Source organism: Lytechinus pictus, chromosome 3, assembly GCF_037042905.1.
Source record: "Lytechinus pictus isolate F3 Inbred chromosome 3, Lp3.0, whole genome shotgun sequence".
Classification (NCBI taxonomy): domain Eukaryota; kingdom Metazoa; phylum Echinodermata; class Echinoidea; order Temnopleuroida; family Toxopneustidae; genus Lytechinus; species Lytechinus pictus.
This window is the reverse complement of record NC_087247.1, coordinates 31,482,446-31,510,415: the sequence shown is the minus strand read 5'-3', so window position 1 is coordinate 31,510,415 and position 27,970 is coordinate 31,482,446. Positions and strand designations below refer to the sequence as shown.

The 27,970-nt window shown below is 36.9% G+C and overlaps 1 protein-coding gene across 2 annotated transcripts; it reads left to right on the top strand.

The window, feature by feature from the left end:
• Positions 1-26,409, top strand: LOC129255701 (DNA-binding protein RFX7-like). Of its 2 annotated transcripts, none has more exons than XM_064096819.1 (7): positions 1-499; positions 9,447-9,480; positions 14,772-14,860; positions 16,166-16,288; positions 17,019-17,135; positions 18,479-18,563; positions 19,652-26,409. In XM_064096819.1, exons 1-7 carry the CDS (start codon positions 186-188, stop codon positions 23,342-23,344), a joined length of 4,455 nt encoding a protein of 1,484 aa, XP_063952889.1. In that variant the 5' UTR covers positions 1-185; the 3' UTR covers positions 23,345-26,409. The 2 variants fall into 2 exon arrangements, with proteins under 2 accessions (XP_063952889.1, XP_063952888.1); XM_064096818.1 differs by having other exon boundaries at positions 14-499; positions 17,019-17,139; positions 18,483-18,563.
• Positions 26,410-27,970: the final 1,561 nt, after the last annotated feature.

Sequence of the window (27,970 nt, the reverse complement as noted above, 5' to 3'; positions counted from 1 at the left end):
TCATCTTAACAACAGCGACAAAAAATTGCTTTACGACAATCCCGAAAAATCATCATGAAATGAGGAAAAGGAGCAGATTTCGTGGCCAAATCCACTTGATTTGGCCGAAAACTTTACGGTCGAAGGTTCAGTTACTCATGTTTGTTTTCTGAAATTATCATAGACACGTCTAACGTGCGAGAAATATGGAAAGTTTCCAATTATCGACGGATTTGACGGCGACTCGTACAAATGCAAACCCGAATTCCACGGATGTTGCTGCAGGGGCTAGCGTGTATAGCGTACGTACAGGTACGGGACCGGGCAGGCCTTTGCCTTCACGAACAACGACACTCATGACACTTGGCGATCGTGATCAGCTATTTAACATCAATCCAATTCCAAGATTCACTGAATTACCCACACAGACCACTTTGGACGGAAATAACATGGAGAAGCTGAAGAAACTCGATACAGATTGTGAGGAGTCTGTGTCAAAAAGACTAGAGGCATCTCTGAGGTTTGTGCAATTGTTCAGATCGGGCTTCAGCATGATTGAAAAATAAAACAAATGTTTTCATCCTGGTTGTCATCTTGGTTTTGACTTTCGTGTGTTACTGTTGGCATCTGTTCAGTCTTTAAAAGTTTAATTAAATGTTATAAGTTAGGGGAACAAAAGATCATGGGTGAATTCTTAACTCGAAGTGGCTGTAACTATTACTAATATTATCATTTTAATAATAATAATTTGACATTTTAATTATCCATCTTGAAAAACGGACCCATCGATCAAAGTTCAATTCATGAAGAAAAAAATATCGGCATGCCTGGATACGTGATGTGTACTTAAGCAAGCTAGAAAGTGGGTAGACTGATGAATCCGCTGTTTCTTCTGATTTTTTAACATTTTCTTATTTTTTTTGTCCTACACAGACAGATGACGGACATAATTGGGTTCGTAATGGTGGAGCAAACAACCGCCGTTTAACTACTTGTACAGCGTCTATGGAGAAAGGGTGCAATTTTGCACCCTCCTCGATTACTCCTAAATTTTGCTTTTGGACTGGGGAAAAAGGAAGAAATATAGATGAATTTTTAATTATAGGGCAAGTCCAAGAGGCAAGAATTCGCGCACGTTACGTTTGGGACATTTCAGAGGATTTAATGACCTGAAAAATAGTGTTAAATGACTTTGATTAGATTGAATACCCTCATGATGGTAGACATCGAGGAGAAGAATAATAATGCAAAAAATGGTGACATATGACCTTGACCTTTTAGAGAGAAAAGATGTGCCGTTACGTATGGGACGCAGAAAAAAGACAATTTTAAAAACATTTTTTTCAAGTTGAGAATTCTCTGAAAGTATTTCATTTGACAACTTGTAACTTAGTGTGATAGAAGTCACAATACTCTAGTATATATCTAAGGCAAGTTTCATGTCATAAGCCAAATCCCTCTAATTACAGACTAATTAAACAAATTAATGACACGTTACGTATGGGGCAGTTACGTATGGGACATTTTGTCCCTATAGAGAACGTACACAATTTTCCCCATAATTCCAAAAAATTAAATAATTAAAAATATGGAAATAACAAAAGAGTTTCTTTCTTTTAAAATGTTCTATTGAGACATATTTGATATGACTGAAAGGGAAATTAGCCATTTCAACATTTTTTATCTTGTTTTACAGGGTTTCATGAATTTCTTGTATAAAGTATTTCTATTGTTTTTATTTTTTTCATATTTTTCAATTTTCACAAGTTTTTCGCTTCGATTGTTTTCATTTATCAGTATTCATAACAAATCAGTCTTTAAAAACTAAAGAAAATGTAAATAATCACTTTTTAGAGCACTCTTGAAATTTGTTTTTCTCCATTCACTTTGTACACAAATCTCCCCATTGACATTGTGTGTAAATGTCCCATACGTAACATGTTGTCCCATACGTAACAATTTTTATATTAACTTTTAATTAAAAAGTAAACTCTATTTTTGAAACTTTTTGTGATAACATTATCATACTTAGTAAATTAGAACTTCCCAGAGATGCAACAATACAAGTATTGTATTATGAGAAATAACTTTTTTTTAAATCCTCAAAATGTTACGTATGGGACATTCCATCCTTGGACAAGACCTAATTTGCATAATTAGATGACACCACTTTTTTCCCCCAAAAGTAATAAAATGTTTTATGGGGTCCATGTCCCACCTATGACTAAATCTCAGAAGTTTTGTTTTCATTTTCTATGAGTTTTTATAATTGTCCCATACGTAACGCCCATTTCACCAATAATGCAAATTAGGTGCCCCAAATTAGCATAAATATGCATATTATCGAAATTTTCTTAATGAAATTTTAAAATTCAACATTTGGGCTTTCTTAGCCAACCAAAGATAACTTCTTAAATTAAAGATGAAATTTTGCCTTCTAGGGTGACCTTTTCTTGGACTTGCCCTATATCAAATACAATTAGCTTACCATCTTACTGAAATATATGCTGGAAAATAGCGAATTTTGATGTCAAACAGATCAGGATCAGCCAGGTTCTTCGATCGCCGTCAGCTACAGCTGAGCGAACGGACGCACCAGCAGATTCGTTCGTACGCTCAACTGTAGCTGTGCTTATGGCGATTGAGCGATTGAAGAACCTGGCTGATCCTGATCTGTTTGTCATCAAAATTCGCTATTTTCTGGCATATTTTTTGGAAAGTTGGTAAGCTGAATGTATTTAATAAATTTATCTTTATTATATCTTCCCTTTAGTTTTACCCCAACAAAAAGCAAAATTTAGGAGTAATCCGGGAGGATGCAAAAGCGCACCCTTTCTCCATAGACACTGTAGTAAAGCGGCGGTTGTTTGCTTCACCATTAGGAGCCCATGGCCGTCATCGGTCTATTGACGGAGGGGATGCCGCGGAGCCAGACGAAGTCTCAGCGGAGCATATCCCTGACAGAAATAGACTTATTTATCGGTCTAGAAAGTGGGATACCAATTTGTCTTTATTTAGAATGAACTCTTGTACGAAGGCTTTGATTAATAAAAGTGCCATGTACATATGACGAAATGGTGATGTATCTTGCCAAGTTGACTTATAAATTTTAGTTGTTGATGTGGCAAGATACTTATTCGTTATGTTGATTAGTTGAATATTAAAAAGTTTAATGCAAGATACATTATCTTCCTTAATTGACTTACGTTAAAAAGTTATTTCATCATGGCTAGTTAAGCCAACGTTGTGTAATATGTATTTCGCCAAGACGACATAACTTTTTCAAGTAAATTTGGCAAGATTATGTATCCTGCCATAACTCGAAAAGAGTTCCTTTTGCGACTGCCACCTAAAGTGAAAAAAAATATTGGTTAAGGTTAGGGTGCCTCAGTGTCGCAAAAGGAACTCTTTCCCGACATAATGATGGTATTAAGTCGACTTGGCAAGACATGTACATGTATCTTGTTAAATCTTGTTAATTGTGACGCTTACACATGTAATGTCAATCACGAATAATTAAGAGTACATGGATGTCACCATTCGTCAACTGTTGCCATCTTTGTATTTTCACCACTCACCTGTCACACTCTGTCCAAAATGGTTCTAAATCTGGGGCCTGTTTCATAAAACTTGTTATTACAAATTTTTAAAAACATTTTAAAGCTATTGAAATCTGTCAGTTTGCTTGGCTGATAATAAGCTTGTAATGTTAATTAGAAATTTTGCATAAATATGTCATGAAAATGAGACAAAATTGCCCTTATTAATCTAACCTTGTGTTTAATGCAAATTTGGTCAACAGTTATCGGTACTTGGATTATGATTGGACGGGGTTGTGTGGCTCGGGGCTTGAAATCCCTACCCATTTCTAAGCGTCATTTGACCGTGAACAGGTACCCATGCAGAAAGAATTTTTCTCAAAATACAGACCCGTGCCTAAGGATTTTCTTTAAAATATAGACCCATTTTCCATATTAATTCTGCTACTCGTACTCTCGACCGGTACTAACATAAACATTTCCGGGGCTATTCCTGGGGATTCTTATTAGTTTAGTTTTTGGGTTTTTTTTAGAAATGGACCCATGTCTTAGGATTATTCAGTGAAAAAAATAGGACCCATGGCTAAGGATATCTTGCAAGAGCAAGACTCATGTCTAAGGATTTTTTTGCAAAAAACAAGCTACTGGAGTGGCACATCCCCGTATGCGATAAACCTGCGAGTACCCCCCCCCCCCCCCTCTCCCAGGATTTGTTATTACTTACAGGCTGGCCATGTGTTTTAAACTCGTGAACCCCAAGTGTGTTGAATCACAAATGCATGTGTCATCACTTTTGCAAAAGTTCTATAAAAAAAAAACTTTCTTTTGAGGGCCTCTTCCCCCAATTTATCTTATTTTTCTAATCCATGATTTTTTTCTTTTTATACCATATCCCCTTTCAGATATAGCTCATAGGGAGTTCTTCATTTAATCAATCAAATTCATGTTGATATGTGAATTAATGGAAACTTTGAAATACATATATCCATAGCTGACCTTTTTATCGGTTTTAGACTTTTAGCATTATAAGTATCATAAATCATAAGTAATCGCGAGAGGGTATTCATTTGTCTCGCAATCTACTATGGTCAACAAGGAAATTCGTGATCACTCTCGCAAAAAGTGTTCACTAGCTTTCTAGGAAATTCATGATCACTCTCGCAAAAAGTGTTCACTAGCTTACAAGTTCACGAGCTTTCGAGTGCCGCTGCAACTCTTTATCAAGTGACGAAAATTATCTGATAACGTAGTCTATTATACCAATCCCCAGGACCGTACGCATGAACGCGGGAACAATAGGTGGGCACTGATCCGTTGTGTGATTGGGCGGGCGTTTCACCAATCAGTGCGTCGATGTAAGGTGCGGCCGGTGATCCGTATATGCAAATAAGCCTGAGGTATATGCAAATATGCCGCGAGTCGGCAATATGCAAATAAGACAAAATTGGCGGGCTCGCTAGTTTCCCGTGGGTGGGGGTTGACTAGCTGAGCGGTCCCTCGCTCGGGGCCGGGAACGATCGGGTCGGCGTGCACTGCCAGGTAAGGGGGTATTGTGCTGTCGGATGGTTCGCATTCAGAAATTGGGGGTGTCGATCCCGCTGTCTCTATTGAAGTTGTTAGGACAAAGACGTATACTAATAGCCTCCTTAATCCTGCGTGTATACCAATGTCTCTTTGGCAACGCAATGTACACCCTCCCAATCTGGGTGGTGTTGCTTCTCCCAAGCATGTTCTGCCACCGCGGATGTGTCGGTTCGCTGTAACCGAACATCGTGCTTGTGTTCAGAAATGCGTTCAACTATCGGTCAGGCTGTTTCACCGATGTAAGACCCGTCACATCCCTGGCAAGGAATGTTGTATACTACGCCATCACGTCTATGATCAGGGATGGGGTGTACAAGCTGTTTGTGTAGGGTGGTGTCCGAGCGGAAAACTATTCGGATACCGTGACCTTCTAATCATAAGTAGTTAATGATTCTATGTTGTGTATAATTGTAGTAGAAGTGTATGTGGGATGTAATTCATAAACCAGTCTAATGTTCACACTGAAGATGGGAAATACCTTTGTCATTCAGAAAACGTAGAAGAAGAGCAACTACTGTAACTTAGGAGACAGGCAAATAACTGAAGTTGACTCAAGAAGTCTGGTACATGTAATGCAGTGCTTTATTAAAAGGTTGCTTTGCAACATCAAAATACAGATCATATAATTGGGGAAGATCAACCAGTAGAAACAAATAGAATGGAGGGGCAGCTAATGGTGTAAGAGTCTTAATTTAATAAAGGAGAGAGGTAAGTGGAGGGTGGTAATGATGTGTAAGAGCATACACACCATCCAAAGATGTTCGTGGCACTCACTCAGCAACAGTTTTCTTGTGACAAACAAGCTACAAATAACTTGTCTGCAAATTAACCTAAAATCCTAAAAATGACACTACCAGTATACAATGTCATGAAGCCAACATAAATAAAAATGTTGGATCATTACATGTACGTAATAGGAATGTTGAACAAAAGATTCGCATGTGAAAATGTAATGAATGAACAAATCTGAATAGGAAAATAATTTCATGAGAAGCAAGTTTCGAGTCAAATGGAAATGGATGACAACATACATGTACTTGTACTTGCCATGTAACAATCAAAATTGTAAACAAAGCTGAACTTAATAATAAAGCTGCAACTAAATGATTTATTAAAGTGAATAACTGAACATTGTAAAAATAATATGAGGCCAAAATCCAATCCCCTGCCTTCATGTTTTAAAAGTCTACATGTAGCATTTCAACAATCCATAGAGTTGCATGTAATATTTACTGCTCATCCCTGCCACAACTACATGTACCATCATTTTTTCGTTATATCGAGTAAAGTGTTGCAACTTTTATACATGTAGGCTCATACTGTCACACCTGACAGAGCTCATACTCAGCCTTTATATGACACTTCCATGTACATGTATCTCATGAAAATTACTCCTCCATTCGTAAAAAAAAAATCACATGATAATGAGATTTTAGTGTACATGTAATTCATGTAAGGACTATCAAGGTTTCCTTAATTATTATTGATTTAATGACAAAATTAATTGAAATACACTGTGAAGAGGGCATGATAGGTTATTTTCTAAATGTACATGTACATTTTGAAATGAGACCAAAATTAAATCACTATGAAGTCTCTCCTAAAGGCATTGTGTGTATGTCAGGGTGGATCCAGGATTTTTTTAGGGGGGTGGGGACATTTTTCCGATGAAAATTTGATTTTATTGAAATACACTGTGAAGAGGCATGATAGGTTATTTTCTAAATGTACATGTACATTTTAAAATGAGACAAAAATTAAATCACTATGAAGTCTCTCCTAAAGGCATTGTATGTATGTCAGGGCGGATCCAGGATTTTTCAAGGGGGAGGGACATTTTTCTGATGATAAGCAAACAAAAAATTTGTTTGCAGAAAATTTGAAGAGCAAAAAATAAAGGACCTCACTTTCAAAAGATGGGGCACACTGGTAAAAATTGTATTTTTACATTACAAGTTTTGATTATGGCTCTCAAAAAGGGGGGTGGCAAGGGCAGCTGTGCCCCCCCCCCCCTGGATCCGCCAGTGGTGTACATGTTCTGCTTCCCCCTCCCTCCACTAACACCCTAGCTGTATTTCATTCTATCTAGTGAATTGCAAATTCACATGCTTATGAATATATGCTCTCATATATAACAGCTTTCAAATTACACTAATTTCATCATTTTCCTGACAACACCTCTTGGTTCGACTGAGTTATACATGTACTGTATAAATGTTTTAACTGAACAAAATGTATATTAAAAAAACCGCCCTTTTGTGGGGGAGTTCAAAACACATGGCCACCTGCATGTATGACATTTTCTGTAGCTCTCTAGTCTCTAGTTTCTGTCAAGGCGTAATCTCGAGGGGGGGCACTCACATATATTGGTGGTACGGGGACGTGCCGCTTTGATGACCCCCTTTTTCAAACCTAATTTTCAGTTCTCTAGATACTCCGAATGACAAAATTTCAGTTCAGAAGCCGCCCAGCCCCGCTCACAAGACCCCCATACGAGACATCTCAGTTCCCCAGCCCTGCCAAAATGTGCAAGCACTGCATGTGAGAGGATGCACGTATGGCTTCGCAACTCCTTACATTATAACTAGTAGCCGATCCATGCACGGCTAGCACATGCACAGTGCTATACCTACAGTGCTGCGATCCCATTCCGTAGACCCTGTTTTCACACCCCGCGGTACATATTTAGTTCCCAAGACCCTGTACTTTACCCTTTTAGTCAGTTCCTTAGACCCCCATTTCAGAGTTTTGTGAGGCACACCCCCATCAAAAAATAATTTGAGTGCACCTCCGGGGGCATAATACTATTGTCTCACCCGCCGCTTTTCCGACGGCGGTGTCAACACCAAATCTTAAGTTTTTGAAATGACAGCATAACTTAGAAAGTATATGGACCTAGTTAATGAAACTTGGCCATAAGGTTCATGAAGTATTACTGAACATCCTGCCTTAGTTTCAGGTCACATGACCAAGGTCAAAGGTCATTTAGGGTCATTGAACTTTGGCCATTTTGGAGATAATTATTAGATTGCTGTCATAACTTTCAAAGTTTATAGATATAGTTTATAAAATGTGGTTATAGGGGTAATCAAGTATCACTGACAAGTCTTGGGTCGCATGATCAAGGTCAAATGTCATTTATTGTCAATGAACATAGTATTGTATCATTATATGACTGGTGTTTTTGTGAATAATCAACATCAAAATCTTAACCTAAGGTTAAGTTTTTGAAATGTCATCATAGCTTAGAAAATATATGGACCTAGTTCATGAAACTTGGACATAAGAGTAATCAAGTATCACTGAACATTCTGTGCGAGTTTCAGGTCACATGATCGAGGTCATAGGTCATTTAAGGTCAATGAACTTTGGCCAAGTTGAGGGTATTTGGGGAATTACCATCATAACTTTGAAATTTTATTAGTCTAGTTCATAAAACTTGGACATAACAGTAATCAAGTATCACTGAACATCCTGTGCGTATTTCAGGTCACATGACCAAGGTCAATGAACTTCGGCCATGTTGGAGGTATCTGTTGAATTACCATAATAACTTTAAATTCTATGAATCTAATTCATGAAACTTGGACATAAGAGTAATCAAGTATCACTGAACATCTTGTGCGAGTTTTAGGTCACATGACCAAGGTCATAGGTCATTTAAGGTCAATGAACTTTGGCCATGTTGGGGGTATTTGTTGAATTACCATCATAACTCTGTAAGTGTTTTTGTCTAGTTCATAAAACTTGGACATAAGAGTAATCAAGTATCACTGAACATCCTGTGCGAGTTTCAGGTCACATGACCAAGGTCAAAGGTCATTAGACTTTGGCCATGTTGGGGGTATTTGTTGAATAACCATCATAACTCTGAAATTGTATGGATCTAGTTCATAAAACTTGGACATAAGAGTATGGTAATCAAGTATCACTGAACATCTCATGCGAGTCTCAGGTCACATGACCAAATTCAAAGGTCATTTAAGGTCATTGAACTTTGGCCATTTTGGAGATAATTATTAGATTGCTGTCATAACTTTCAAAGTTTATAGATATAGTTTATAAAATGTGGTTATAGGGGTAATCAAGTATCACTGACAAGTCTTGGGTCGCATGATCAAGGTCAAATGTCATTTATTGTCAATGAACATAGTATTGTATCATTATATGAATGGTGTTTTTGTGAATAACCATTTTATAGTACTTAGTTTTCAAAGTCAGCACTGCTGCGCTTTATTGAATCGTGTGATGCAGGTGAGACTGCCAGAGGCGCTCCACTTGTTTTTATTAATCAGTAATGTTAATAATGTTGAATTTTAATCCTCTTTTATTTTCTTCACACAGTCCTGATTCAAAGCAGAAGATAGAGAGCCTATTGGTAAGTGAAATACAGTCAAATTTTATTAAAACTAACATTAGTAATTAATAATGTAATGTAATAATATTCATTACTTGCAAAATAATGGATGGAGGTTCTAATTTGCTATTTTCAAATTAGAAAAAGTTAAAGGGCATAATTTTGTTTTAAATGAAAATTAAGGGTTTCTGAAAATCTGCCTCCTGTATATGTACATCCCTGAAAGACATTGGAATTTTAGGACATCATTTCACCAATCAATATGTTGCATAAATACACTGCAGCTCCAAGCACATCACTATTAACACAGGTATGTGTACATGTACACATGTATGACTTTATCCAAGCAATCAAATCCATGGCTTTGATGCCCCATTGAGCGGCCTTGATGCACAGGCTCTCAATGGCCTTGGATATATGTGCCCTTTTTTTCTCCCCCCCCCCCCCTCATAATGTGTGGTGTAGTGTGGAAATGTGTCCTTTGGGTTTAAGTGACCTTGACCTAAAATACTCTACATGTACCTGTATGTATACAATGTAGGCTAATTCAATTTTGTCTAAATTTATAAACAGAATATTTAGGGTCAATGATGGAATGAAATCCAGATGTTTGACTTGCCATCGAAGATAAAGTTTCTGTACTAGTAATGGACTGCAAAGTGATATACAATTATTCATGTAGATGCCCTTGTTAACTCGAGGCCCACAACACCTTTAAGAAATATTTTGAGGCCCATGTAATTTAGATGAGAAAAGGAAATTAGCACAAAATATGACAAAAGAAAACACAATAAACTTGTAAAATGTTTTTTAAAAATACTCAGGGGAGACAATAAAAGCAGTCGGTATAAGCAGGTGGTCTTAAGATCAGGGGCCCGTTTCATAAATCTGTACGTAAGTTACAAATGATATTACGAACGACTGGTGACCCTTTCTTGTGCTATATGATACATCCCTATGTAGCTGACTTATGTATACATAACATGTTCCAGTTGTTCCTAAAGTTGTGCGTAATTTACGAATAGCTTTATGAAACACTACCCAGGTTCCTGTAAACATAAAGCTTTGTGTTCTAAGGCAGATTTCCACGATTGATTGCATTGGATATTGTGTTTGATCAATCGTTAAATCAGCCTCCTGATCAATCGCTAAAGCCTTACATGTATGTTTTGAGCCCAGGTTCCTGTAATACACATTGTAAAAATTTCAGGGAAACAACACTTTTTACAAAGAAGTTGCCCTTATAAACAGGTGCATTCTAAAGCAGGTTTTACTGTACATGTAAATGCTGTGCCTACAAAATAGATATTTCTGATTGATTGATTGGTTTATTATATATTGTTTATAATTGATAGTAATATATTAATTCAGTAAAAATATCTAAAAATTGTTATGCCTTTTCCATAATGCATGATGTAAATTGATTTTATAATTAAATTTAATCTGATTCAATTACTAGTATGACGGATTATAATTGAATCATTCAAATACATGTACGTAATTTATTATTGTCAAGCTCCAAGAGCTGAATGATTTCCAAAGAAAATAAATATGTGTATTAAAAATGAAGGCCTACATGTACATTATGTAAACTGTATCATCTAAACAAGTGAATGATGTGTAAAACAAGAGCAGAGAGAAGAATTCTAGAGGTCTGAGCCAGCATGGGAGGAAAGAGCTGTGGCCTGTTTCTGAAAGGTCAAGTCCACCCCAGAAAAATGTTGATTTGAATAAAAAGAGAAAAATCTAACTATTATAATGCTGAAAATTTCATCAAAATCGGATGTAAAATAAGAAAGTTATGACATTTTAAAGTTTCGCTTATTTTCACAGAATAGTTATATGCACAACTCAGCAATATGCAAAATGGGACAGATGATGATGTCCCTCACTCACTATTTCTTTTGGGTTTTTGTCTCACCTGCATAGCAGAGTGAGACTATAGGCGCCGCTTTTCCGACGGCGACGGCGGCGGCGGCGGCGGCGACGGCGGCGTCAACACCAAATCTTAACCTGAGGTTAAGTTTTTGAAATGACAGCATAACTTAGAAAGTATATGGACCTAGTTCATGAAACTTGGCCATAAGGTTAATCAAGTATTACTGAACATCCTGCCTGAGTTTCATGTCACATGACTAAGGTCAAAGGTCATTTAGGGTCAATGAACTTAGACCATGTTGGGGGAATCAACATCAAAATCTTAACCTAAGGTTAAGTTTTTGAAATGTCATCATAACTTAGAAAATATATGGACCTAGTTCATGAAACTTATACATAAGGTTAATCAAGTATCACTGAACATCCTGCATGAGTTTCACGTCACATGACCAAGGTCAAAGGTCATTTAGGGTCAATGAACTTTGGCCGAATTGGGGGTATCTGTTGAATTACCATCATAACTTTGAAAGTTTATGGATCTGATTCATGAAACTTGGACATAATAGTAATCAAGTATTACTGAACATCCTGTGCAAGTTTCAGGTCACATGATCAAGGTCAAAGGTCATTTAGGGTCAATGAACTTTGGCCAAATTGGGGTATTTGTTGAATTACAGCCATAAATTTGAAAGTGTGTTGGTCTAGTTCATAAAACTTGGACATAATAGTAATCAAGTATCACTGAACATCCTGTGCGAGTTTCAGGTCACATGATCAAGGTCAAAGGTCATGTAAGGTCAAAGAACTTTGGCCACGTTGGGGGTATTTTTTGAATTGCCATCATATCTCTATAAGTGTATTGGTCTAGTTCATAAAACGTGGAAATAAGAGTAACCAAGTATCACTGAACATCTTGTGCGAGTTATAGTAGTTTTCAAAATCAGCACTGCTGCTATATTGAATCGCGTGATGCAGGTGAGACGGCCAGAGGCATTCCACTTGTTTTTTTTTTAATCATACAATTTTTCATTTTTTTACAGATTTGACAATAAGGACCAACTTGACTGAACCATATAGTATTAAACAATGCTAATTCCACATGTTCAGGGAGGAATTTATTGTTGTTTCACTTGACAATAAGGAGAAAATTAGAATATTTCATATTTCATATAATGAAATACAAAAGAAATAGTGAGTGGATGATGTCATCGGTCTCCTCACTTGCATAATGACCAGGATGTGCATATAACTGTTTTGTGAAATTAAGCTAAACTTTAAAATATCATAACTTTCTTATTTTACGTCCAATTTTGATGAAATTTTCAGTGTTGTTGATTTTTTTCTCTTTTTATTCAAATAAACTTTTTGTTGTGGTGGACTTGTCCTTTATAACTTGTTATGATGTTGACAAAATTTGCAATAACAGTTAAAAGCCAATGAACTCCTACTTTTGATTTGCTCATGTTAATTTAGAAATTGTGCATTTGTTACTTTAACAAGTCTTTATGAAATGGGACCATGTTCGTGAATTTTCTGGATATTTCACAAAACATGTTCTAACATGTTGATTGGAGAGTCCACTTGTGAAAAGAACAAATTTTGTAAGTCGATGAATACATATCTTTTTTACTTACCGTCACTGTACATGTACATGTATAGTGAAACATATATTCCATTTTGGTATGTCAATATAGAGTCTACACATGTACATGTACATGTACCTTGTGCAAGTCAAACTCCTCAAAACTGAAGAAAATATGACAACTTAAAATTATTTGTGGGTTTACCGGTACATGTAGATGGTCCGGGGCAGCATTAATGTACATGTACATGTACAATACACCTGTGTATATATATATTGATGTACATGTAGCATCAAGCTCCTCATGCATGCAATATACATTCTCTTACATGTACATGTACATGTTCGCAGAATGTGTTTCGGACGCTCAACAATCAATTGGCACCACAAAAACACATTGGAGAACACACATGTGCATACTATACAGAGTGAGTCAGAAAAAATGTCCCACTTTTGTAAAGTTGAATTGTTTAAAATATGAATATTTAATCAATAGTTGCATGATATGTCTTGATAGAGGTATCCTCCCAGTATAGTACATTCAGGTACCTTTTTCATTTGATCCTCTGCACGCATGACTGAACAGCGGACAATCTTTAGAAGACTGTCAGATCTCACTTGCGCCAAGTTACAGGGTGGGGAATAAAACACTCTTTTGAACAAAGACAGTCCGACAGACTGAAACACACACACACAAACGCACACACGTACGCACACACACACATGCACACGCACTGGCAGACCCACTCAAACATGCACACACACACACACACACACAGACACACAAGCACACAATTACTGCAAACGTCGGTGAATAAAAACACAAACAATTAAAAGGGAATGAAGATCAAGATCAAGATGATGACAATGAGGATGATGATGATGATATTATGGTGGTAGTGAATGTGTTTTAAGGGGAAAGATTGTCGGGAATTGCCACTTAAACATTCAGCGATCTTGCTAAAAATCAATGCTTAATCAGAAAAGAGAAAATTATGAACCAGTTATTACCATGTGTGTTGTGTGTGTTTGTGTGTGTGTGTGTGTGTTGTGTGAGCATGCCAGTCTGTCTGTCTGACTGTCTTTGTCTAAAGCACTGTTTTATTCATCACCTAATAACTTGGCGCAAGTGAGATCTGACAGTCTTCTAAAGATTGTCCGATGTTCAGTCATGCGTGTACGGGATCAAATGAAAATGGTACCTGAATGTACTTGGAGGATACCTCTATCAAGACATATCATGAAACTAATGATTAAATATTTATATTTTAAACAATTCAACTTTACAAAAGTGGGACATTTTTTCTGACTCACTCTGTATTGTACATTAAACATGTCTGTAATTTTTTTTATAGTTTAAATGACTTCCGCAAAGGAATCAACATGTATTTCCTACCAATACAAATTGTGAAAAAATTTTATTTGAGGTACATGTAGATGAAGTAAGACTTGTTAAGTTCGAGTTAAAGATGTACATAAATACTTTCAAGACTAAGTTTTGATTAGACGTTATTTCGACCTAGCCAAAATTTAACTTGGACGTGGACATCAAATTGTCTTTGGTTTAACTGGAGAACATTCGGGGGCCTGTTTCATAATTTGGCCGTTCTATGGCAACTACCATGGTAATGGAGCTTACATGTAGCAGCCAATCTCAATCAAGGTTTCCATGGTAGTTACAACAAAGATAAAGCTTAGTTTTTCATGTACCTCTATATGAAACGGGCCCTAGGACTTCATTTTTAGTTGACCTAGCAATATCTGCGTTGCATTCCCAATTGCCATCTTGTTTATTAATCTCCCTTTCTCTTTCCCTGTCTCTTTGTCTCTCTCTCTATCTCTCGCTCTCTAGGCTGACATCAGGAAACTTGATGACAAGCAGAAGTTATTGCTTTATTTACAGCTTCCTTCAGGTACCCCTGAGCAGGACATTCACAAAAGGTATTCTAATCAAATCTTTTCTTCGCTAACATGGAGTTCTAATCAAAGTTTTTCTTCTACATGAAATGGAATTCTAATCAAAGTTTCATTCCTATGAATGATACAGAGATTCTCCCTCTGGCATTGTGACCAAGATGTTTCATGCAGTGTACAACTTTCCCCTTTGTTGGGCAGAACCCACCCCCACTGAAAAAAATATTTGAAAATATAAAATAGGTTTAAGTAAATGAATAGATAGAAAATGAATGGATTTTAATGAATGAATAAACAAGTGAAAAATAAAGAGTAGATATAAAATGAATAATGAAATAAGCTTAATGAACAAATGAATGAAATAAATAAATGTAAAAATAAATGGGTAAATGAATGAATGAATAAATGAAGAAGTAAATTAAATAATTGAAATCTCCTTTCCTTGTTTTAATGATAGTATATAGTATCCAAATCAAACACAAACAGTGGTGCAAAGTATAACATCATTGAACTCAGAATGATAGGTTTGGGACGAACTCTTTGTTCATGGTTCATTTAATGATTTGTATTGCACGTTATTTCATTTTAAAAATATGCATCTGATAAAAAAATATACTTGATAAAAGATAAAATGTATGTGAAATATGTACAAAATGGGAAAGATGTGTGACTTCACACATCTTGGTCACATTGCCAATTGGAGGATCCCTATAGCAATTAGCATTAGTGATCTCAACTTTCAAATGTTTATAACTAATTTATTCTTCATCTTTTCTCAAACTTTAATCAATCTTTTTCTTAAATTTTTCTATTTGATATAATTCATGATCTAATATAGGCCTATAATTTTTTAGGTTTGTCCATTTTTCTATGATACAAGTACAAACACGCACATATGGGGAGTTGCAAGAAACTTAAAATGTTTGATTGTCAATCAAGCAGAATTTCTGAAGTGAAGCAATAAAAAATAAATTAACATTTAGTCAAAACAACTTTCCCTTGATTTTGGGGACTTAAAATTTATATGGAATAAAACATAAGTTTCTTGTAATGCCCTAATAGACACACAGACATGTGAGATTATAGGTTTTTGTCTAAATTCAGTTTGTAGTGAGGTTTAATAGATTGCATAAGGGGGAAAATTACATGGGGGCTTGGGGTGATTTTGCCCCCAAAATTCTCATCCTGATTTATTGCCATGTTAAACTTATCCAGTGTTGCAGAATTAGGCAGCAAGCTGTAAAAAGTAGTCCCCAAACTATTTGTTTTTGTTTTTTTGCCTGGATTGCATTCATTTGCCTAACCAGATAGAATATCTCTCTTTCTTAACAGCACATCGCCAATGATGAGTAGTTGCAGAGTTGACCAGATGACTGCTTTAAACTGGGTTCGGAGTCACATTGAAGAGAGTCCTGATACATCCCTCCCTAAGCAGGAAGTCTATGAGGAATACAAGTAAGATATTTCTGTGTTATCTGGATGTTGTTTCATAATGTTCATAACGTTAATGCACGAATGGAACAAGATCTTAGATGCTAAGTCAGCTACATATGTCCTTTAGCACAAGAGAGGGTCACTAGTAGTGTTTAAAGTCATGCGTGAACTGGTGTGTACATTTGTCCATGAATTTGTGCCTAAATTACAAACAGCTTTATGAAACGACCCCATGAACTTCTTTATCAGGATTTTCCCATTCATGAGAGAGGAATCAAAGTTGTCAGATGTTCGTTTTGTAAAAGTCTTGTTCAAGTGGTATCTGAACGTTCTGGCCAAACAAAGTTTTAGGAGTGTGGACATCTGTGTGTTAATGGTTAATGATGTAACACATCTTGCCATCCTGCTAAGTGACTTCAAAAAGGTCCATTCCCCCCCCCCCCCCCTCCATGTTTACCCCTCTCCCCTGCAATAATTATTGAAGGAAAGGTCTTTCTACACCTGAGGTTCAACAAATCTATTTGTATAAGAGTAAGAAAAATCCCATTCTAGTCGTTTACCTGCACACACTCAATCAATTATATCAGGAAGTTCGATTTTTGCCTCCCAAGCATGCCAAAAAATAAACAAATGATGATGGTTATGGTGGTGGTGGTGGTGGTGGTGGTGGAGGTGATGATGATGATGATAATTGAGGTGATGATTATGATGATGATGTTAACAATATTCTGGTATATTATTTTGCCTACAGGACATTCTGTGAGAATGCCTACCAACGGCCTTTAAGCACCGCAGACTTTGGGAAGATAATCAAGGGAGTGTTTCCTGCTGTTCAAGCAAGACGTCTTGGCACCAGAGGCAACTCAAGATATCCTTTTGTCAGTTTTTGTATTAATTATAATAATAATAAATATTTGGTATTGCTAAAATTAAAAAGTACCTTAGCGCGTACAAAACATGATCATGCATTAACAATTGGTCATTCAAAGGAAAATATTAATGAGGACAAGGGCAAGAATACTGAAAGTCACTCTCTGGGTAGCATCCAAAGTCTATGAAGCTGCTATAGTAAAACGTTTATCGGCCGCTGAAAGTTTTGACGTGGTTTCTACTTATCTGCTCATAACTGTCAACAATAGCGCTTAGTCAAGATTCATGTTTTTGTCATTTTGTGTTAGAAGCATTGTGACTCCATAAGTTTGTACACAGAAAAAGTTGGTTCTTTTCTGCTTTTCAGATTCTGAATTCAATTTTTTTTTACAATTTGTAGGGGGAAAAAATGGCAATGACAGTTATTCAGTGCTGTAATGAAAGTCCATTTTCAAAGCCTGCTTATTCTGAAGCAAAATACTCCGATGGTAAGTGGTGAAAATCCATAAAGCTTGCATTGCTCTGTGTAGTAGGTCAAAGGCTTTTGATTGGTATATGATGTGTCAATTTAACTTTCGGGTTCAGTCTGTGTCTTTAAAGGTCAAGTCCACCCCAGAAAAATATTGATTTGAATAAATAGAGAATAATCAAAATAAATAACACTGAAAATTTCATCAAAATCGGATGTAAAATAAAAAACTTATGGCATTTTTAAGTTTTGCTTATTTTTCACAAAACAGTTATATGCACAAACAGTGACATGCAAACGAGATAGTCGATGATGTCCTTCACTCACTATTTCTTTTGTTTTTTATTGTTTGAATTACACAATATTTCATTTTTTAGAGATTTGACAATAAGGACCAACTTGACTGAACCATATAGTATTAAACAATGCCCAGTCCACATGTTCAGGGAGGAATTAATCACTAAGGATAAAATTAAAATATCTCATAATTCATATAATAAAATACAAAAGAAAAAGTGAGTGGATGACGTCATCAGTCTCCTCATTTGCATACCGACCAGGATGTGCATATAACTGTTTTGTGAAATTAAGCAAAAATTTAAAATGTCATAACTTTCTTATTTTACATCCGATTTTGATGAAATTTTCAGTGTTATGCTTGTTGGATTTTTCTATTTTAATTCAAATCAACCTTTTCTTGGAGTGAACTTGTCCTTTAAGCGTAGTAACCATGTGATATTGTGTAATGTGGTGTAGGTACTTAAATAATAACTAGAATTATGAAAGATTTTATGAATATGGGTCTTACTGATGGAGAATGGGAATGATATGACCTAAATGTTGATTGTGTTTTTCCTTGACTTCGATTGCACATATTGCTATAGTGGTATGAGAAAGAAACTTGAACTGACATCTCCATCACTCCCTCTGCTAGATGCTCCTGTTGTTAATCGAGGGGTGAGTCACAAATATATCTTATCATTTGTTTTGTTGGTATAACATACATACGTGGATCCTACTGGATTAGACAATAGTTTTGAGGGGCTGACTATTGTGAACAGGGGCGGATCCAGGATTTGGAGGGTGCAAATTTTTCGGAGTAAAATTTTGAAAAGCCAAAAAAAAAAGGTTTTCAACCACAAATTAAGGATATTTCGTACCTGAAAAAATTTGACAAACAAAAATGAGGTTTTCAACCACAAATTAAGGATATTTCGTACCCCCCCCCCTTGATCCGCGCCTGATTGTGAACAATTAATACCAGCCCTGAAATGATATTGAATCCAACACTGACATATAAAACACACATACATTTTAGAGCAGAATATACAATTACTACTGTATTACTACTGCTGCTACTGCTCCTGCTGCCACTACTACTTCTACTACTACTGCTGCTGCTGCTACTATTCCTTCTACACTATTCCTACTACTACTATTACAACTACATGTATTACTACTACTACTGCTGCTACTGATGCTGCTGCTACTGTTACTACTACTACTACAACGACGACTACTACTACTACTATGACTATGACGACCACTACTACTACTACTTCTGCTACTACTACCACTACTACTACTACTACCACCTCTACTGCAAGTACTGTGTCTGCTAAAACTGCTACAGCTTTATTCAACTTGATAGTTTTGTATTTCTCCAAAATTGTAAATAACATTTTCTCTGTTATTCAGATCTTAATTTGGTAAAGGCTTCTGTTCCAATCACAAAGTATAGGTCTTTTATGTGTAGAAGGTGCATTGTACATCACTTCAAAGCTGAAATATTGTAGATTTTAATGTACTGTAGATTAATATTAAATGTATAAGTTCGGCCTGAAATCTATCAAATTCTCTGAAAATATAATTTTTTCCTTTCAACTAATCAGTTTCTATTCGTAAAACCTAATAATACCTAGTTGGTGTGGATACATACAATGTATTTGTGCTTCTTCCATTAAGAAGTTATTCAAAGTAGTGGTGATTCCTATGTAAACTTGTATTTCACTATCTATTTTCAATGTTTTTACTTTATTCTGCAGGTGGATTGTCTATACACAACATGCCCAGGCTGTCCTAAGTCCTTGCTTCAAGGAGAGGATGATCATCTGCAGAAGGCTGCATCACAGGTCATTTGTGAATGGGCATCAGGGATCACCAACAAGACCTTCAACAACAGCCTGCAGGTAGCACAGCATCTGACAAATAATAACTTGGTAACCAAGTGTTCCAAGTCCATCCTCATTGTCCAAAAGCACATGGGTGAAGTTCCTAGATCTGATCTTACACCAGAGATGAGACATCGAGAGACCAACTTCCACTTGAAGCAGACACTGCAGTACCGTCAAGAAATCCGCAAAAAACAGGCAGAGGAGAACCAACAGAAACAGCATTCAAGTCCAATTGTCAGGAAACACTTCTCTACTGAGGAAAACATCTCCTCGCAAGCCACATGCACGGACAAGGCTACGCAATTAGAACAGAGAGATATGCCAGCTTTGACAGAAAGCTCAGCTGGAAACTCCTTAACATCGTCGGAGAGTGGTGAGAGCAGTACTAATCTGGAGAATAATTTGTCTTCAAGTAATGCTGTTGGGGAAGGTGCCAATACTGCATCCAAAGAAAGCCCAAGCAAGAGACGCTTTGCTCCAATACAACCAAAGACACCGGTCCGAGACACCGGTGCACCAATGGTACTAATAAATCCATCAGCTAAGAATGTGAATGGACAGCCAATGCAACTTGTTTTCATGAACGGACAGAAAGTCATTCCTGTGCAGGGTATATCGAAACTTACAAATCCTCAGCAAATGAATGTGTTGTTGCAGCCTGGACAGAATGTATTTCAGAGTTCTGTTCAGCCTGTTCCAGCTGTGAATAATCAAACACCTGTTAATGTTGTAAATAGTCCAGTAGTAGGCAATGCCATCCTTGGCAGTCCAGTTTTACCAGCAAATAGTATTCAGAGTTCAATCAAGAGTGGACAATATGTTGTTGTAGGAAATACAATTAGACAATTGCCTAGAGGTCTCCAGACTGTCAGTAATGCAAATTCTGCAATAATTCCAAATCAGGGAGAGCCTGTTGCTGCCAACCAGGTCGCAGTGTTAGCTCAACCCACTCCTCAACCGCATGTTGTGGTGTCTGGCAGCAGTGTTACTTGTCAGAAGACTGGCCTGTCATCTCAGGGAATTTTATTTAACACGGGTACCAGCAGCGGGAGATCGCACAACTTCTTAGACAGGACTGCACCAGCTTCAGCACCAACATTGACCAGTCCTGTCAACATGACGACACAAGCATCACAGCTTGCTTCCCCAGCTAACATCATTGTTCGGAGTGCACAGTCACAGTCGGTCGCTACAAGCGATAGCTCAATGTTGAAAACATCTTTAACATATGCAACCCACCCAATGAAAATACCTCCTGTAGCTGTGATAGGTTCCGATGCATTCCAGGGTGATCAAATCTTTTCTAGTGCATCTCAGAGTGACGTTGAGCCAAATTTGATGACTCCCTCTCATGCTGCTGTAATTAATTCAACACTTTTTACCAACAAGCTAGAGAAAGTTACTTCACCAGGAAGAATTTCTAAAACTTGCAGTGCTATTCATTCAGACGTGGGAGGTGGTTTCGGAAGCTCCAAGGGTGGTGTCTTGCACAGCGCTGGAAGCAAGACTGTTGCAAGCTTACTGAAAAGTGCTCAGGCAAGCTCATCATTAGCATCTTCAGTTGCATTGTCAAAGTTGTCTGTACCCAGTGTTGACCCCTCAACAAATTTGGTATTGGCACAAGTCCAGAATCTATCAAGGAAACCGGATGGGAGTAATCTGCAGCATTATGTGATTCAAGCAGCAACAGATGAAGATGTTCCTCTAGCTAGTGAGAGTACTTCCATGGCACCAGGAGGCACTTACCCAATTATCATGAACTCTCAGAAGCTTTCATCTGTGCCACAAGGATCCACCCTGACAGACATTCTCACTGATCATGGGAATATTAAAAAACAGGCAAACAAAAGTGGTTTGACTCTTCAAACTCTCACAGTGGAAGATGCTAATGTACTGAACCAGCTGGCGACACAACCATCTGTGTCACTGTTGACTGACAAGGATCAGAGTAACAGCACAATGCTGATGGTTTCAGGCATGTCTGCTGCCACCATGCTTCCACATAAATCCAAGTCCCACAACACACAGCTAATACAGCAGTTACAACAGTCTACGCTTGCTGTTCGAACAAGTCAACCCCAGCAAACCAATGTCACTTTATCCTTGCCATCGACAAAGCATATAAAGGTGCAACATTTGGCGCAGATTCCATCATCACAGCCAAAGATTCTTGAGAGGTTGTTAGCCTCGGATAATCAGTCATATATCAACCCACTTCAGAATGAGATACGTAGTGCACGATCCGTACCAACTACTCCAATAGCAGAGTTACGATCTCCACCACCACACATGATGATGCGGGCCCAGAGTGCAGCTATTCCTGTGCAACAAGGGGTAGACAGCGTACCACCTAGTCCTGTTGATGGGAACTCATTTGCATTCACTCCAATAAACATAATCGAGCTTGACGGTGGAGAAAGTCCTCATAAACCAAAGCATAAACCCAAACCCACCCATCCTACTGTGAGGAGTGCACTATCAGCTTCTACCAGCAGCGATGCGCAAGAAGGTAAAAATAAAGGTAAACGTTCTCAGCAATCTGAGTTTTTGACGCCTAACCGCAAACGTCGTCTCTCAAGTAATTCAAAGAGGGTCGCTGCTGCAAGCCCAAGTGCTGTTCAGCCACAGAATCAGGTCTATCAGAGTGTAACATTACCATCCCCAAGTCACGTTGCCAAACAGCAACCTAGGTATTATATGAAAACCAATCAACATGAAGTTACTCAGGGTTCTAATGTTGACATTAGAGGCTCTTCTCAATACTGTAGAGGAAGCGTACAGAACCAGCAGGCTATGTTCATCAGAAGGCGGAATCCTTCTGGCCCTTCTTGTTCTAGTTTCAATATGCAGATGTCCGGAGATGCAGACACAGAACTGTTAAACCTCATGAACAATGTTAATCCCGACAACTTACAAGCTATGTTGAATAAGAAGGCTTTACAGAACCGCAGTCAGTCTGTACCTTTACCAGAGCAACCTTTGAATCGTTTTCCCAAGTTCCAGCTCCCGACGCAGCCAGAACTTACTACCAGTCAGAACCCAGTGTTAAGCAATCAGGTGCACATCATACCTGTGGATTTAGGAGACACAGTGAGGCAGCTTCAGCCTTCCAGTGGCTTCACTGCTAAACGCAATCTCACTCAAGATCTGCTGAACCTAGAAGTGACGGAAGAAGATTTTGCTCCTGAAGCCCTCTTGAATACTGAAATCAACTCGGGACCTAATCTTCAACCAAGTCAGAATCTCGGCGAAACCACCTGGTCCGGTGAACAAGTTGAAGCCTCGGTGGCATCTGATTCTAATGTCAACTCCCAGCTAACTGACTTTCAAATGATTGCTGATCAACAGAATGGGAATTCTGCTCACGAAACTCTTCTCCCTAATCAGACATTTAATGATGCATCTAATAGCACATCTTCATCCATTAGTGATGGCATGATTATGGAAGAGTTCTCCGATAAAATGTTTCAAGATATTGAAGATCAGAACTTTGATCTGCCTCAAACTCCTTGGCAAATGGGCACGAGTGGTACCTCTATGTCAACACTAGAGTGTGGTATGTAATTTTATGTGTAAATATCTTTGTTTGATTGAGTGTTTCTTCAGTAAAGGTACCACTAGTGTCAGAGTTTAGCCAATATTTCATTAATATTTTACCATTCTAATTATAATGTGAATAGGAGTATCATGCAATTGTGTTCTTTAAAAAATGACTGAGAATATAAAAGTAAGGTAATTTTCATATCTTTTTAAACCTGGTTATTCAAAGCATTACGGTTGTTATGCCGTACATCTCTTTTTCCAGTATAAATCAAATTCTATCAGATGGATCAACTTTGATCATGTATGCATATGGGAAGAAGGAAGATCTGGGCCCCGTCTTACAAAGAGTTACGATTGATCAAATCAACCCTAACTATGGAAAGACATCAACATCTAAAATGCATGTTTGTTCAAATCGTTTTCTAAATATGATGTATATTCATGCATTCATTGTTTTCTTGACAATTTAGTTTGCTCCTCATTGTTTACAAGAGGATATTGTGCAAATTTCATTTATGAAATATTATGGCTTTGATGGATTTCGATAGAGTCGAGTTTGATCAGATCAATCACAACTTTTTGTAATATGGGACCCTGAATTGTTTTGGGCACATTGGGAAGAAAGAAACAGAGGTCATCATCATCATATGAATTATTTGTTCTCACAATATAAACTAAAGGAATGTTTTCAGACGTTTCAACCATTCTGAATAAGGAGGAAAGAATCTTAATTTTGATCATTCAGAGCTCTTGTTTGGATAGGATTTTCCTATTTTTTAATTTGCTTTACTTTGCACTCCTATTGGAAAAAAAAATTCCCCTATTTTTTAGCAAAAGCATCCGTATCTCTCTGTCAGAAAGGTTGAAGGGCTGCATATGATGGATCATTTTCTAACGAGAATCATCTATGCATATTGGAGTGATGATGATCTAATGAAAGCTAGGTCGTGGGGTCAGAGGTCATGTTCCTGCAAATAATAGATAACATTCAAGAATCAACTTTAAAATTTGCACATGTATGCATAATGGATTGAAAATGATCAGGGCTCTGTAACACAAAGGTTTGCGATGAACTGCAAATAGGAAAGAACTGCACTGATTGGTCCCTGGTCAGTATTTTAAACCTAATGCGCATATAACATTGATATTGATTGGTCAGTTCATTTAGCGATTGATCGCTAATCTTTGTGTTATGGGGGCACATGGTCAAAATGGCATACCAGTAAGAATAAAAATGTTAATAGTAACATGAATTGATGCACGAATCTTTAGACATTTAGTGAAAATTAATTAATTTTTTAGGTTATTCATTTAGTTTCTAATCATGTCAGAATCATGGCCTCAGCTCATAAACTCGGAGGGCCTTTTGAGACATTTGTTCAACACCAGTTAGAATGGCATTCTCCTATTTCATCTTACCATGAATCTATACATCATAGCTCAGAGTGGACTATGACATGCACTGCATCTGGCTTTGGTAAGGCAGGGGATGGAGGGGGATTTTGCATGTATGGTGCTCCTATTAACACATCATTGTCTTTTGTTAAGCTAGGTTACGATGGGATGGTCCTCGAAGTGTGTTCGATCACTTTTATATTTATAGTGTTTTAACCCTAGTTACTGCAGACTTTTTGTTTTACCATAATGATATGGTGAGACATTGGTCTTTATTTTCATGGAAAAATGAAAGTGGCATAGTTTTGCTCTTTCAATATACATGTATGGCTGATGTATACAGATGCTTTGCCCTAAAAGATGTACCCTGGGCTGAAAATAAATTATATCTGATTAAAAAGAGTAAAGTTCAGCGATCAAAACACTGAAAAATTCCATCCAAATCTGAAAATAAAATTATCGAATTATGAAACAAAGCAATATATTGTGACGCACCTTCATGACTATGCATGCAATAGATTGGCTGATGATGTCATGTCCCCACTTTTTATTTTCTTATGTTATTACATAAAATCGTAATTTCATATTTTCATACATGTGTGTATGATATGTCTCCCTTACACATTTTATAGTCATCCAATTTTTGTCTTGCCTGCATAGCAGAGCAAGACTATAGGCGCAACTTTTCCGACAGCGGCGGCGGCGTCAACATTGAAATCTTAACCAAGGTTAATTTTTTTAAATGTCATAACTTAGAAAGTATATAGACCTAGTTCATGAAACTTAGACATAAGGGTAATGGTGTATCACTGAAGATCCTGCCCGAGTTTCAGGTCATATGACAATGGTCACATAGGGTCAACGAACTTTGGCCATGTTGGGGTATTTGTGGATTTGTCATCATAACTTACAAATTTTTAAGGATCTTGTTCATGAAACTTGGACATAAGAGCAATCAAGTATCCCTAAACATCCAGTGCGAGATTCAGGTTACATGACCAAGGTCAAAGGTCATTTAGGGTTAACGAACTTTGGTAATGTCAAGGGTATTTGTGGAATTGTCATCATAACTTTAAATGGATCTAGTTCATGAAACTTGAACATGAGAGCAGCCGTGTATCCCTGAATATAATCTGCTTGTTTCAGGTCACATGACCAAGATCAAAGGTCATTTAAGGTCAATTAACTTTGGCCGTGTTGGGGTTATTTGTTGAATTGGCATCATGACTTTTTTATTATCATATGAATGTTTTCTTTTGTGAATGATTATTCAGTAGCTGTTTTCAAAGTCAGCACTGCTGCTATATCAAATCGCGTACTGAAGTTGAGACTGCCAGAGGCCTTCCACTTGTTTCATTCTTGGAGGACAAAATTTGAATAAATATGATTTCATATAATGAAATACAACAGAATAAGTGGGGATTTGATATCATTTTACTTTATCTGTTAAAATCATGTTATTTTTGGCCTAGAATACTCCTTTTATGTCAAAGCATATTTTCCCAGACCAATCTTGCCAATTATCAATGCATTCGTATAATAGTAATAGTTAGTTCTATACCCCAGTTGATGATAATTATTCTTCATGATAGATGATGATGAATTTGAAAGGATGTTGTAATATATTACAAGTAAATGAATGAAATAAGAACGAAATTCACTACATTGCAACAAACAAAAGTCCCCCCCCCCACATACTCAAAGGAAATGGAAATGTCATCTCCTTTATGTGAACTAACAAATTTTTCTTTTGATGATAATTGTTCTCTGAGGTTGTTCTAAGTCAGTTATGCAATTTATGCATAGAATACTTTCAGTATCACTTGCACTTATTTGAAGATATTATCTTTATATAATTCTTGACAAATTATTTTCTTCTTGGAGACTTGCAAAAGTTAATTTTTCCTATTTACTATTTATTTATTTGTGAAATTTCTTTTGAATTTTTTGATGTATTAATTGTTATTGTTTAATGAATTTCATGACAGACCATTATACAGTTAAGGTCACCCCAAGTTTTTTAAGATGCAGATCAAATTGAAGAAAGAAATCGCCTTATCATGAATTTAAAACAGGAACCAATTGAATTTTGTAAATCAAAACAATGTCCTGTCTTGGGGGGGGGGGCATCATGAAAAAGTTATATGATGTATCAATGCTTTACTGAATGTCGCAAAATATGGTTACATTATGAAAAGAAAAGAGCCATTAATTACGCTGTGTGATAGAAGAATGGCAGTGAGGACCAAAGTCCTGGGGGTGTTTCACAAAGAAACTGACTTGAATTCCCAGTTGCGCATGGTATGAAAAGTGTCACTGCATTGGTTAAATCATACTAACTGTGCATTGATATGAGTGTGTTACATATTATATACGCTTAGGGATTTAAGTCACACTTGACTCTCTGTGAAACACACCCCAGGTGAGTTTTCATAAAGATGTTCATAAGTTAAGAATGATTTAACGCTCAACTGGTGCCCCTTTCATGATATCCCTATGTAGCTAACTTTGCACATAAAGCTGTTCGTAAGTTAAAGCGACTTTAAGAACAACTGGCGAGCCTTTCTTACATGATACATAATCACCAATAAACATTTAATGGTGAATATCATTTACCACAAGAGAGGATCACCAGTCATTCTTAAAGTCGCTCTTAACTTACAGTTTTATGAAACGGCCACCTGGTACAGATAAGATTTGAGATTTGTCATCCATTTTTTTTTTTAAGATTATGAATAGCCTTCTGCAGTAAGCCAGTTCAGAGATAATCCCCCCCTCGACATTTTTCACGAAAAATCCGCCGTGTGAAATTTTTTTGACCGCGTCGCTCGCTGACTTTTTACTTTTAAGTCTCTCGCAACTTTTGAGACCTAAATTGTGACCCCCGGGTACGCGGTTCCGAAATTACGCAACATTTCATAAGTGCATGCAGACCCAAAATTGCTCCAAAAAAGTGAATTTGTGTACAAATCAAACGCAAATAGTGTTTTAGCCAAAATTCATAAAATGTATCATTATTTTTCCTTTTACTGCTTGAAATCAATTAAATTTATCTTGTTTATGGTCAAAATAAAATCCCCGACAATTTCCATTGAAAAAACAATTTTAAAAAAGTCGAAAAACAAAGAAATACAAATGAAATTTAGAAAACGATAAAATACATAAGAAAATAAATGTGATGTTGACATTTTTAAAAATAAATTTGATCAGATGCCTATAAAGGGTATGTGAAACAAAAATTAGCATTTTAGG

Bases quoted from the DNA above. Each gene is read 5' to 3' on its own strand.
- LOC129255701 (XM_064096819.1), top strand. From the start codon at position 186: ATGGAAAGTTTCCAATTATCGACGGATTTGACGGCGACTCGTACAAAT. The intron at 500-9,446 runs GTTTGTGCAATT...TTCTTCACACAG, and splicing joins AGACTAGAGGCATCTCTGAG to TCCTGATTCAAAGCAGAAGA. The intron at 17,136-18,478 runs ATATCCTTTTGT...CTTCGATTGCAC, and splicing joins GGCACCAGAGGCAACTCAAG to ATATTGCTATAGTGGTATGA.